This window comes from Typopeltis vanoorti, chromosome 3 (genome assembly GCF_054136105.1).
Source record: "Typopeltis vanoorti isolate ZY-2024b chromosome 3, IOZ_Tvanoo_1.0, whole genome shotgun sequence".
Classification (NCBI taxonomy): Eukaryota; Metazoa; Arthropoda; class Arachnida; order Uropygi; family Thelyphonidae; genus Typopeltis; species Typopeltis vanoorti.
Genome location: NC_143551.1, coordinates 161678141 through 161690851, shown reverse-complemented (window position 1 = coordinate 161690851; position 12711 = coordinate 161678141). Strand labels below are relative to the sequence as shown.

At 37.8% G+C, this 12711-nt stretch overlaps 1 protein-coding gene across 10 annotated transcripts in view; it reads right to left on the bottom strand.

Annotated features, from left to right (window-relative positions):
* LOC150108711 (uncharacterized) overlaps positions 1-12711 on the bottom strand; it is a 374396-nt gene that overhangs the window by 325726 nt on the left and 35959 nt on the right. For 9 of the 10 annotated variants that reach the window (XR_016548148.1, XR_016548147.1, XM_090390939.1 and 6 more), the window contains exon 2: positions 2558-2618. Coding sequence is in view for 7 of the 10 variants with exons in the window: in XM_090390939.1 (XP_090247065.1) it covers positions 2558-2582 (25 nt within the window). In the remaining 3 variants the exon portion in view is untranslated. Of the gene's footprint in view, positions 1-943; positions 1043-2557; positions 2619-12711 lie in introns of all 10 variants that reach the window. The other variant, XM_090390942.1, reaches the window with a different exon arrangement.

Below are 12711 nucleotides of genomic sequence, written 5' to 3'. Positions count from 1 at the left end.
CAGTTGAACTTCTACTGTCTTTGGTTGCAGTTAAGTGGCTAAGATCAATAATACTCCTCCCTCCAATTCTCTTCTCTTTATCCTCCCTAAACACACCATACCTTTCACCAGTAGCAGCCGGTGAAAATTTTAAGTGGGGGTGCTGCATATTATTATTATTATTATTATTTATTATTATTATTAAACAAGAATTCATGGAGTCAAAGACTCATCTAGGAGGTCCTTTTATCTCACACACATCTCATCATACTGCGTCTTAAACACATTCAAACTCCTTGCAGACACCACACTCTCAGGCAAAGCATTCCAATCACTCACAACTCTGCACAAAAAAAACCTGCCTCTCACTCCCCTACTCACACCCTCTTTATACAGTTTCCAGGGATGACCTCTGGTTCTCCCCTGATCTCCCACTATTCTCTGTAGAACTTCTCCACCATTGATCCTATAACAACCCCTTACCAACTTGTAGGTCTCTATCATATCTCCCCTCTTCCTTCTCTCCACTAGACTCTGCAAATCACATCTTTTCAATCTTTCCTCATACTGAACATTCCAGAGGTCAGAAACTACCAGTTTCTGACCTTCTGGAATTAGTCAGTCGCCTTTGGACCATTTCCAACATTTCTTCATCCTTCTGAAAACCAGGTGACCAAATCTGGGCACAATAGTCCATGCAGTGGCCTAATCAAAGCCTTATACAATGGAACAAGAATCTCCCTACTTCTACACGTCAGTGTCCTCCGCATCATTCTCAGAAGTCTTTGTGTTGTCTTCACAATTTTGGCGATGTGTCCCCTAAATTTTAGATCCTTATCCACTATCACCCCCAGATCTCTTATTTCCTCTACTTCCAACAATATATTCTCACCAAGCATAAATTCTGCATCCCATCTTTGTTTTCCAAATTTTAAAACCTTACATTTTGCAACATTGAACTCACATCCCCGTTTGCTTGCCCAATCACTCAATTTATTCAAGTCTTCTTGCAAGGCCACAACATCTTCACTACTCTTTATGGTTCGTCCCAACTTTGCATCATCTGCAAAACATATACAAAATAAGAAAAATAATTCATTTTTTCCTAATCAGTAACCAATTTATTAATTAGTAAATTTACATATTAAAAAAATTTGCTTTATTAAAAATATTATTTGAAAATAAAATCCATTTGCTAATTTTGCCTTGACAAAATTTTTCAATAAAAATATTTCACCCTCACCACGAACAAACACACACCAATAATAAAAGTTTTGTATCTCACAGAAATAACATACACAATTTATAATTATACAATACACATACATACAATTTATCTGTAGCGACACTGCCCATTGAGCAGTGTCAGATTCACTTGTTACGTGCAGTGACAAGTGAAAACAAATATCGGCGAGTCTAGCTGTAAGTGACAGAATGTGATAATTCCGACACTGTTATATCACAGTGCATTTGTTTCATAATCTAAAACGCTAATCAAACAATTCCAATTATTAACTATTCAATCAATGTTGAAACATAAGCTGTAACCTTTAACATGTTGTATTGCATTTATATAATATTGCAAGCACTGTTATTATTTATAAACACAAACAAAATTTAACTTTTTCGTTTTTTCCTTGGGTGTGCTACAGTGCTTATGTACAAGCTGCCACTATCTTTCACATTCTCTCCCACTAACTATATCATCTTCTGTCAGTCATGTCACGGTAATGCCAATAACCTTTGGCCAGGAGGAACTACCAATGCCAAAAACTCCTCCTCCTGTTAGTGCACATAAAGTGCAAAAGCCCATTAGGCCCACCACCGTCATTATGCTTTATACTAACTATCCCATTTTAGTTTGTAACCAGTGGTACTAACGTAGGCATTTTATGTACATTCTTATGCTCAAATGCCTCACTGATATTTGTGTACATGCTCAACAGCTTCTCCCCCTAGAAGTTCTAGTTCCCCTGATTTTGCATATCCACTGTCACTTCGTTCAACAACACTTTTACCAGACTATGTAAAATCCATTCAGATGCAAACCATCCTTCTTGTATAAGTCCTTATGCCTGTCAGACTCCACACACTTCTCTTGCATAACCTATGCATTGAGTCAAGTGCTATTATGGTCCTCTTTCTCAGCTCTACTCTGTCATACTGTGGCAACAGACTCACTATCTTAACTCTCTCACTCTTTTCTTTTGCTACTCTCAGCAATTCTTTCATGTTCTCTCTCATACCATACTTTTCTCCTTTCAAATCATTCGTTCCAGCCAATACGATCATCTCTTTCACTTTGCCCTTTAGGACTCTGATAGCCTCGCTAAGATCCTTAATTTCTGCGCGAAAAATCTTGAAGATTTTTTGGATAAAATATCATGAAAAAAGGCTCAAATCAGGCCAGGTTTAATTTAACATGGTTGTTAAACCAAGCTAGTATAAATGGACTTTGCGAGAATTAATGGATTGTTCAGTAATTTTAAATTTTCAATAAAGCATAATTATTTGAACAAAAAAAATCAAAACGCTTTAAAAGAAATACATTCAAAACAGAACTAACTTCATTACTTACCATGTTTACCTTCATTAGCACTCATATCCTAGAATTATCCTTACTCATTTTCTTAGATTATCTGAAAAAAAAACACATATCAGCATTAATAATGCTAGGATTTTTATCACTTAACTGTTAATTAAAACCAAAGAAGAGTAATCTAACTCTGTAGGCAACATACTCCATGTCCCACTTTTTTTTTTTGAAATGTAAAAAATTATTTTAAAAAATTAAATATTTCAAATTTAAAAATCAGTATTATAAGCTAAAGATCAAAGCTAGACAGGAGGAGACCTTCATGATAAGGCAGTGTTTCTCAACATGGGGAGTATGCCCCCACAGGGAGGAAATCTGAATATTTTGGGGGGCAATTAGAAAATGTACATGTACATATTTATATTATACTTTTTCAGAACTTGGCTGACTATTATGCTAGGGTGGGGGGGGGCATCAAAATCTTTGAGATGTTGAGGTGGGGCATGATCAAAAAAAGGTTGAGAAACACTGCTATAAGGAATACAGAGAAGCAATCAGAGCTTCTGATCAACTGTTCAATTTTCACCTCATAGTGCACACAGTATTAACATCCATCTAAATAGTGAAAGAAAGAAAGATTAGTCTAACAATTTCAAACTTAGCCAACAAAACCATATTCTGTATTGGCTTAATTCAGAGATAAATCACTGAAAAATTGTTTAATTATTTTTTTTTTATTATTATTTATTATTATTACTCCAAGACCTCATGGAGTCAAAGACTCATCTGGGAGGTCCTTTTATCACATACACATCTCATCATACCGTGTCTTAAACACACTCAAACTCCTTGCAGACACCACACTCTCAGGCAAGGCATTCCAATCATTCACAACTCTGCACAAAACAAACCTACCTCTCACTTCCCTACTCACACCCTCTTTATACAGTTTCCAGGGATGACCTCTGGTTCTCCCCTGATCTTCCACTATTCCCTGTAGAACTTCTCCACCATTGATCTTATAACAACCCCTTACCAACTTGTAGGTTTCTATCATATCTCCCCCTCTTCCTCCTCTCCACCGGACTGCAAATTATATCTTCTCAATCTTTTCTCATACTCAACATTCCAGAGGTGAGAAACTACCTTAGTCAGTAGCCTTTGGACCCTTTCCAACATCTCTTCATCCTTCTGGAAACCCAGTGACCAAATCTGGGCACAATAGTCCATGTGTGGCCTAATCAAAGCCTTATACAATGGAACAAGAATCTCCCTACTTCTACACGTCAGTGTCCTCTGCATCATTCCCAGAAGCCTTTGTGTTGTCTTCACAATTTTGGCGATGTGTCCCCTAAATTTTAGAACCTTATCCACTATTACCCCCAGATCTCTTATTTCCTCTACTTCCAACAATATATTCTCACCAAGCATAAATTCTGCATCCCATCTTTGTTTTCCAAATTTTAAAACTTTACATTTTGCAACATTGAACTCACATCCCCATTTCCGTGCCCAACTTTTGGTGAAACAAACACTGAAAAATAGCTTCCCACTCAATAGAGTGTTGATAGGCACAATCAACACTAGAAGCATCAATTGGGGGGGGGGGGGGATTGGTACTATCAGAGCAACTACAGAAATATCATATCAATATAATTGGTGATACAGAGATAAAGAAGACTGAAACATCAGACAGCTCTAAATAATAACTATAAGAAGTTATATTCAGGCAACTATGATCAGGGAAAGGAATGTGTAACTATAGCATTCAACACTAAACAAAAAAAAAACTTCAGAATTGAATGCAGTTTCAAGTAGCGTGAAAATATTGAAAGAGGATATTTAATGTCTATGTCTTCACAGATGTTTTCTTTTAAAAAAAAAAAAAAGGAGAGGAGTTTTCTGAGTCTGAAGAGAGGTCAGCTGACAACACAATGAGAATAGCAGGGTAGACAGAAATGCTCTGGAAAAGATCTGAAGAAAAGAAGAAAGAAAGAAAAAGCAAAATAATGGTAAGTACTTGTTGAATTTTTTAACCACATGGATCACTGATTACTAACACCATTCTCCAACATAAAGGTGTGCATAAATTCACATGATGAAAATACATAAAAAATTAGAAAATTCTTATTGACTATGTAATTATGATAAAATTATGTAATATTTTTAGAATTTCTGGCTAGGTTCCTAACCATTTCAATACAGTTGAAAAGAAATAAACTCAACAAGAACAACACTTACATTTCACGTACATGACAATATATGTTATCAACTGCAGGAGGATAACTCCATCTACAACTATTCAAAGTCAAAGAACTGAATTTAAGTTATTAATATTTTAAGAAACACATGAATGAGAAAAGTTAGTTATGAAGACTTCTCAAAATTCGGAAAGTTTAAGGCAATTGTTTTTGTTCAGGTTCAGGCTGAATGTGGGCTTCGCAAATTTCATTACATAATCTTTCAAGAAGAAAATAATTTTTTGCTTAGAAATTTAGCTTTATTCCAATGAATTCTATGCCTAGTAGAAAAGACATGGCTGGCCAAACCAGACATATTAGACTAAATAACATATACTCGATTTTCTTCTACATGAATCTAAGCTGAACAATCTGACTGAAAATAACAAAGGTTGCATGTGCAAGGGATCCTGAAAACTCCAGTATATTTGTCTTTCCGAGAAGCTAGAAAGGAATTCAGTTTTCAAACTTTTAAGGGTCAAAGCTGTATAACTGAGAGGCGACCTCCACTTAGCCTTTATAGGAATTTGGAGTACCGACCAGGGCTTCTGACCTAATGTCCAATCCTCACCTTCTCGTGCTGTACCCTGTTAGGTAACTACCTGGATACTGAATGAACAAGGATGGGCTGGCAATTTGGGATTTAGCCGACCAAATTGTATTCTTATTGGCTTAAACCACAATTTAAATGATGGTACAACATGATAGAATTTTCGCCAGGGAAGCAGGGTGAACAGCGAAAAGTCAGCTACTGGAACAAATCCTAAAACACACCCCAACTAAATATCACCAGAATTGAAAATCAGTACCATCAACATAAGAAGCCTGAATGGCAAGCAAATGAAGCTAGCTGAGGAATCAGATAAGTACCAGATCGACATAATAGGGGTGACTGAAACAAAAAAGACCAAAACTGGTGAGCTCTTTCTGAGCAATAAATACAAAATGTCATATTCAGGCAATGATAATCAAGGGAAAAGAAGGAGTAGCCATAGTATTCAACACTAAATACAAGGCTAATCTTCTTGAATGGCAGTCAATTTCAAGTAGAGTGTTGTGGGCAAATATCAGAATGGGGAACTGGACAATGAGACTTATTTGTGCCTATGGTCCCACAGAAGGTTCTCCTAAGGTAGAAGTGGAGGGATTTTTGAGGCTTTAGAAAAAGCACCTGACACAATGAAAAATTAAAGGTTGGTCCTTGTTGGGAATGTAAATAGCAGAGTAGGAAATGATTGTCAGACATACAAAAATATTTTGAGAAAATTTGGAGAAAAGAGCAAAGCTAATAATAACGGCAAATACCTGTTGGATTTCTGCTCAGGACATGGACTGGTTATTACTAACACCATGTTCCAACATAAAAATGTGCACAAATTCACATGGAGAGAAGAGGCAAGGAATAAGAAAAGTCTTATTGACTATATTATTGTTGATAGTGATGTTTTCTCTCTGGAGCAAGACACCAGAGCGTACAGAGAATTTGAAATTGGAAGTGATCACCATTTAGTCATAAGCAGGATAAAATTGAATTTCATATTGAAAAGAATAACATGTAAGAAAGTTTTAAAACGAATAAAAGTTGAGCAGCTCTTTGATGTTAACTGTAGACTAAAATATACAAACATTATTCAAGAAAAAAATGAAAGAGTTTGAGAACAGGAATCAAACCTTGGAGAGTCAGTGGCGAGCTCTGAAGAAAACATCGATTGATTCTGCCAGAGAGGCATGTGGTGAGGTTGTCTGCAAAGACAGAAAAATCGGAACTCCCTGGTGGACACAAGAGGTTAAAGAGGCAGTGAAGGAAAAGAAGAAAGCATATCAAAAGTTCCTGGCAAATAAGTCAGATTGTGCTCTTAGAGAATACAGAGGCAAATGTAAGAAAGCTAAACACTGTGTAAAACTAGCTAAACAAAAAGTCATGAGAAGACTTTGATAAGAACATAGAAAATAAATATCAAGAAGGTGGCAAGATATTCTGGAGGTTGTTGAAGAAGCTCAAAAATGGAGGAAAGAGTGCTGTAAAAGGAATTAGAGATGATGACAAAGGTGATATGAAAACTTGAGAAAAAGATATCCTTTAAGTACGGAGCAATTACTTCGAAAAATTGCTAAATGAAACTAGCAGTGATGACAGCACAGTGATAAAAAACACTGACCAGGCATGCAGCCAAGAATACATATCCATGCTTGAAGTAGAAAAAGCCATCAAAAGTCTGAAATGTGGAAAGGCATCTGGAGTAGATGATATTAGACCAGAAATGCTCAGGAATGGAGGTATAAAAGTCTTACAGTGGCTGCGCTGCATAATTCAGAATGCCTGGACAGAGGGGCGAATTCAGATAACTGGAGTAGAGCTCTCGTCGTACCCATATATTAAATGGGAAATAAAACTGATTGTGAGAATTACAGAGGTATATCCCTACTGAGTGTTCCTGGTAAGATATATGCAAGTATACTTGAGAAACGGTTGATAAGGATTGTGGAAGAGAAGCTTGGTGAGGAACAAGCAAAATTCAGGTCAAATAGAGGCTGTCAGGTTCATATATTCACTTTACGACAAATAGTTGAAAAGTCATGGGAATATAACAAAGATCTATCTTTAAGTTTTGTAGATCTGGAAAAAGCACATGACAAGGTGCCAAGAGAGAAGCTATTCAAAACACTACAGTTGTATGGTGTCAGTGGATCATTATATCAAACAATACTTAGTCTTTATTTGAGTTGTAAATCAGCAGTTAGAATTGAGGGAAGTACAGGGATTTGGTTTAATGTCAAATCTGGTGTCAGACAAGGATGTACATTATCCCCTCTGTTATTCATTATCTATATGGATTACATTATGAAGAAAAATGGTATTAAACCTGATATCAAAATTAGAGATGTTAATATCAGCTCCTTGCTTTATGCGGATGATGTTATACTTCTAAATAAACCCGCTACAAGTCTGCAAGATTCCCTGACTAAATTGAATAACTGTTGTGATAGATATGGTATGAAGGTCAGCAATAACAAGACAAAGATAATGAAAATAGGCAGAAACATTGAAAATATCAGCTTCATTGTGAATGGAGAACCTATAGAACAAGTAAAACATTTCAGCTACTTAGGCATGATTTTTAGTGAAGATGGTAAATTAAATATGAAAATAGACAACAGAATCAACAAAGCTGGTATGTTAGGGAGTCAACTGAATAAATTTATATGGAATAAGAGAGAAATTAGTCAAAAAACTAAATTAGCTGTATACAAGACAATGTTCAAACCAATTTTAACTTATGGATCTGAGAGCTGAGTCAGAAGTAAAACCCTTGACCAAAGACTAGAGACTGCAGATATAAGAGTCCTGAGAAAGATTAGGGGAGTGAACAGATGGCATCAATGGCAATATCATATTAAAAACGAGGATATTAGGAAAGAACTTGACAGTGTCAGTATCGAGGAATGTGTTAATAGAGCTAATCTCAGGTGGTATGGTCACTTAAACAGAATGGGTGAGGAAAAATTAGCCAACCAAGTGTTCTCTGATTGGAAGGAAAAAGATCCAGAGGAAGATCAATATATAGGTGAATTGATATGGTAAAAAGTGCCTTAGAAGATAGATATATAAATATAAGATCTGACAATGTTGTAGCTTTGACAGGTAATAGATTGATTTGGCAGAAAATTGTAAGTAGGAAGTTAGTAATGATGTCAATTTTTCATGTAGTACTATCATATCCTGTACACCCCTTGAGGGTAAATGTCAGAAATTGTCAATGTGGCAAAGAAATCTCGAAATTTTCTCTGGGAGTTCTAGACATTCTAAAAAACTTCTCATGGAGGTCAAAGGAGTGACAAAGTGACAATGAAAGAGCTTGATGAATAATGTGTGTGTGTGTCTGAAATTTTGCTGCAAAAATTTTACAGAGACATTTCATTTGCTTAACCAAGCATGCAGGGAGGACTGTATTAGCTGAACACAGTGCTATGAGTAGTTTAGCATTTTTAAAATGGCAGAAAGTTGGTCAGTGAAGATCTCAGGCCTGGGCGACCTTCCACATCAACAGACAATGACTATGTCAAGAGAGTTCGAGCTGCATGTCGTGGAAATTGTCGTGTAACTCTCCGAGAATTTGCTGATGAAATGGACATAAGCATAGGATCTTGCCATCAAATTTTGACTGAAAAACTTCAGATGTATCGCGTCTGTGCAAAATTCAGGCTGCGTTTGTCGTGGCAGTCAGAAAGAGAACTATGTTGAAATCAGGCAGGACTAATTTCAACACAGACTTAGCTCCAGCAGAGTTTTTCCTGTTTCCCAAACTTAAAACTACTTTGAAGTCATCGTTTCCAAGCCATACAGGAGATTCAGGAAAATGCAATAAGAGAACTGCATGCCATCACAGAAAGTGCGTTCCAGAAAGCATTTCAACAACAGCAGAAATTTTGGGAATGGTGTATTTCCAGTACAGTAGAGGGGACTTCTTTGAAGGGGACAGTGGTTAAAATGTAAAATGAGCAATAAAGTCTTTATACAAAAGTTCGGTTTTGTTTTTTGTTTTTTTTGACACGCCTTGTGTGTGTGTGTGTGTGCGTGCGCAATTCTTTATATTGAACAATTCACTTTATCTCTTTAAGGAGATCTGATATTCCTTATAGAATTAAAAGTAGTAATTATATAAATTAAGTGGATATTAAATCTAACATTATTTCAAAGCTGAATACAGAAACTTTCGGTGAAGTTTGACGAGGGAGGAGCTCAATGGGAATACACTCGCGGCCATACTACGCGTTCTCCCAACCAAACGATAGGAACCAAACGATCGCTAGTAAGGGTCCGTATATTCACCTCCTATTGTTTGTTTGGTAAGGTTTCACTAGCCTGACAGTGTTTCTCATTAAGCTCTCTGGTCATACTTCACCGAAATTTTTATATTTTCTAACTATATTTGGCACAAAACTTTTATAGTTTTTTCTGTATTCAGCTTTGAAATAATGTTGGTTTTAATATCCACTTAATGTATATAATTTTGCATCACCGAAGTGAAGCCTTTTGGCTCTTTATTATAGTAAATACTTTAGTGAATAGGTTATGCACCGACCTAGAGTTCGCTTACGGAAAATACATCGTACCCATGCTTTGATTTCCGTACTACTAAGGATAACGACCTTCTCAGTTTAGCTGGGCGGTGTATCGGTTCAAGATGGAGGCATGCTTCAATGAATTTTAAGGATTGAGTAACGTGTTAATAAGCAGTTAGAATTTTGGTTTTGTAGTGTAGCTGCTAGATTAACTAGCATAGACGCGATTGAAGTTTTTAAATTGCAGATTATATATAAGAAAAGCAACACAGGTAAGTGAAATGTACTGTATTTGCAACAAGGGCAATTCGCTAAGCCTAACTGCCGTTAGACTCGCCATTGTTGATTTAATTATTAAAGCAACTGAATCGTAGGCTCACTGCCCTACTTTGTTGAAGAGTTTTTTCGTAGCCCTCAGAAAAACTCCAGGAGACTCCCGATTGGTATGGAAGGCATCAAGGAACAGATCAGGACTCTTAACAAGGAGGAGTCATTAGAAGTGTAAAACTTATCATGGCAAAGTTTGAGACTGATTGGCCAGGTTATTTAAACCAGTACGCCAAAACAAATGACCCAGAAGGAGAGGATTAAGAATCCCAAGGGGAATTCATAACTGTTCCACCATCTAAAATCCCCCATCATAACAACTCACAAGAAGAGCATTCAAACAAACGGAGAAGAACAACAGACGATCTTATAGAGGATGACTTAACCATACGGGACACTCTGAAAAATTCGAAGAAGGTCTCCCCCAGTTATACTACGGGACAAGGAAAAATGGATTTGTGTCGTATCAGCCTTCAGGGAGCAAAACATCACATACTCCTGGGCAGAAAACTCAGATGAAGGAGTCAAAATCCAGCCAGCTACTGTCACTGACTACAGGCAGATGACAAGGCTATTGGACAACAAAAATTTTCCTTACCATACATTTGCTCTGTGTAGCTCAGTGGATGTGGCGTTTACACACCACGGCGCTTGGCCGCACGAAGGAAGACTTGGTTTCGAGTCTAGTCGGCGACTAGAGGAAATTTTTCTAAGCCTTTTTTCGACCGGTTCCCGAGTTAGTCGATCTCTGGCACGGGCAAGCAGGTTTTTCCTCCCAGAAACTCGGGTTTTGCGTCCTGTAAACTCAAGAAAATCGACCGTAGAACCCACATTATTTCAGACATTAAATATATTGTGTTAGGGTTAGGAACCACGAGATGGCGGCACATTTGAGCCATCTCTCTTCACTGTGTACCGCTTAATTAGTGATAGCCTTGGGCCATCTATCTCTGATTGGTACCAGTGGAGATTGAACTGCCCACTCAGTCTCCAAAAGTTAGATAGGGCAAAATGGCCTCGCCTACTCCCCATATACGGGAATAAAAAGGCGTTAGCTGATTGTTTTTTTTTTTACATTTGCTTTACCAAGCGAAAAGACCCTAAGGTGGTAATACATGGTGTCACAGAAGGAATCACTCCACGAGAAATCTCAGCTGATCTAAGCAACCAGAGCCTAACCCCAATCAAAGTGAGCCGGATGATCAGGTCTAACCAAAGGCCTTTAGAACTTGTGGAGATTGATAACTCCCAGAAGAAATATATGAACTGACTGCAGGCTCAAAATTACTATGAAACCTCTAAGAAAGAGAGCGTCAGCAGTTTGAGCATGCCCAAAAGCTATGCCGGGCCAACTTCAGGTGCTTAAAACGTGGCGAAGGCCACCAGACCATCATATGCACCAAGCCAAGATCTACACCAGCTAAGTAAGCAAACTGCAGAGGTCCTCACCTCACTAACTATAAAGGATGTATAGCACACCCAAAGATCGCCATCCAGTTCAAATAACCTCCACCATGACAACTCAGAAAGGAAATCAACCTGAAACCAAGACCAAAACATATGCCGACAGAATGATCCAAGAATACTTCCTCCAATGAATTTACAAGCTCCAACCTTACATCAGTTCTAACTGCCTCACTAGCTACCATGCTTCAGGAATTCAGAAAAACAAATCCTATGCCATCCTCCATGAAGAAATTCCTTCACGGTACCCATTCCATTCTGACAGCCCTCAATCATGAACAATAGAAAATATAAGCCTAACTCCCTCACCATAACTGCATGGAAAGCAAATGGACCGAGCAACAAAATCCTTGAACTACAAGAATTCACTCACAGATACACTCCTGATATAATTCTAGTAAACAAAACACGTCTCAAGCCAGTTAATAACCCTAAATTACCTCTACTACCAGTAGAGGTAGTGACAGTGAGTCTGTCACTACCTCTACTGGTAGTGACAGACTCACTACCAGTAGAGGAGGCACAGCTACATTCATTAAAAACTACATAAGCCACAATGTTCTGACCAATCCACAAACCAAGAACCTAGAGTTAACAGGCGTTGAAGTTCATACAAACAATGCTGGCAGTATCAAAATCTATGCTGTATACAACCCACTCAGCATTCCATTACTGGTATCTGACTTGGCCTCCATTCTCAGCTCCACAGATTCCATCGTCATGCCTGGAGATTTTAATGCCAAGCATACAGCTTGGTATGGCTCCACAATCAATGACAAAGGCCACACCCCTAAACCATTACTCAACACAAAATTCTACTGTTATAGCGGGACCCGCAGAGTCCACTCATCACAGTCCAAATGGAAGCTCAGACGTACTGGACATCACGACTCTAAGAAACATCAGATACCAATACCAACTAGAAATGCTAAACGGATTATCATCTGATCACAATCCCCATTCTGCTCAAGCTCGGTACACAAGAGCAATTCACTCCTCCGCACTCCTTTATATCTTGGGAAAAGCTCTGCAAAACTCTCTCAGACCACATTGACCCAGCACCCATTATCCATAACAAAGAGGAGATAGATATAGCCATCA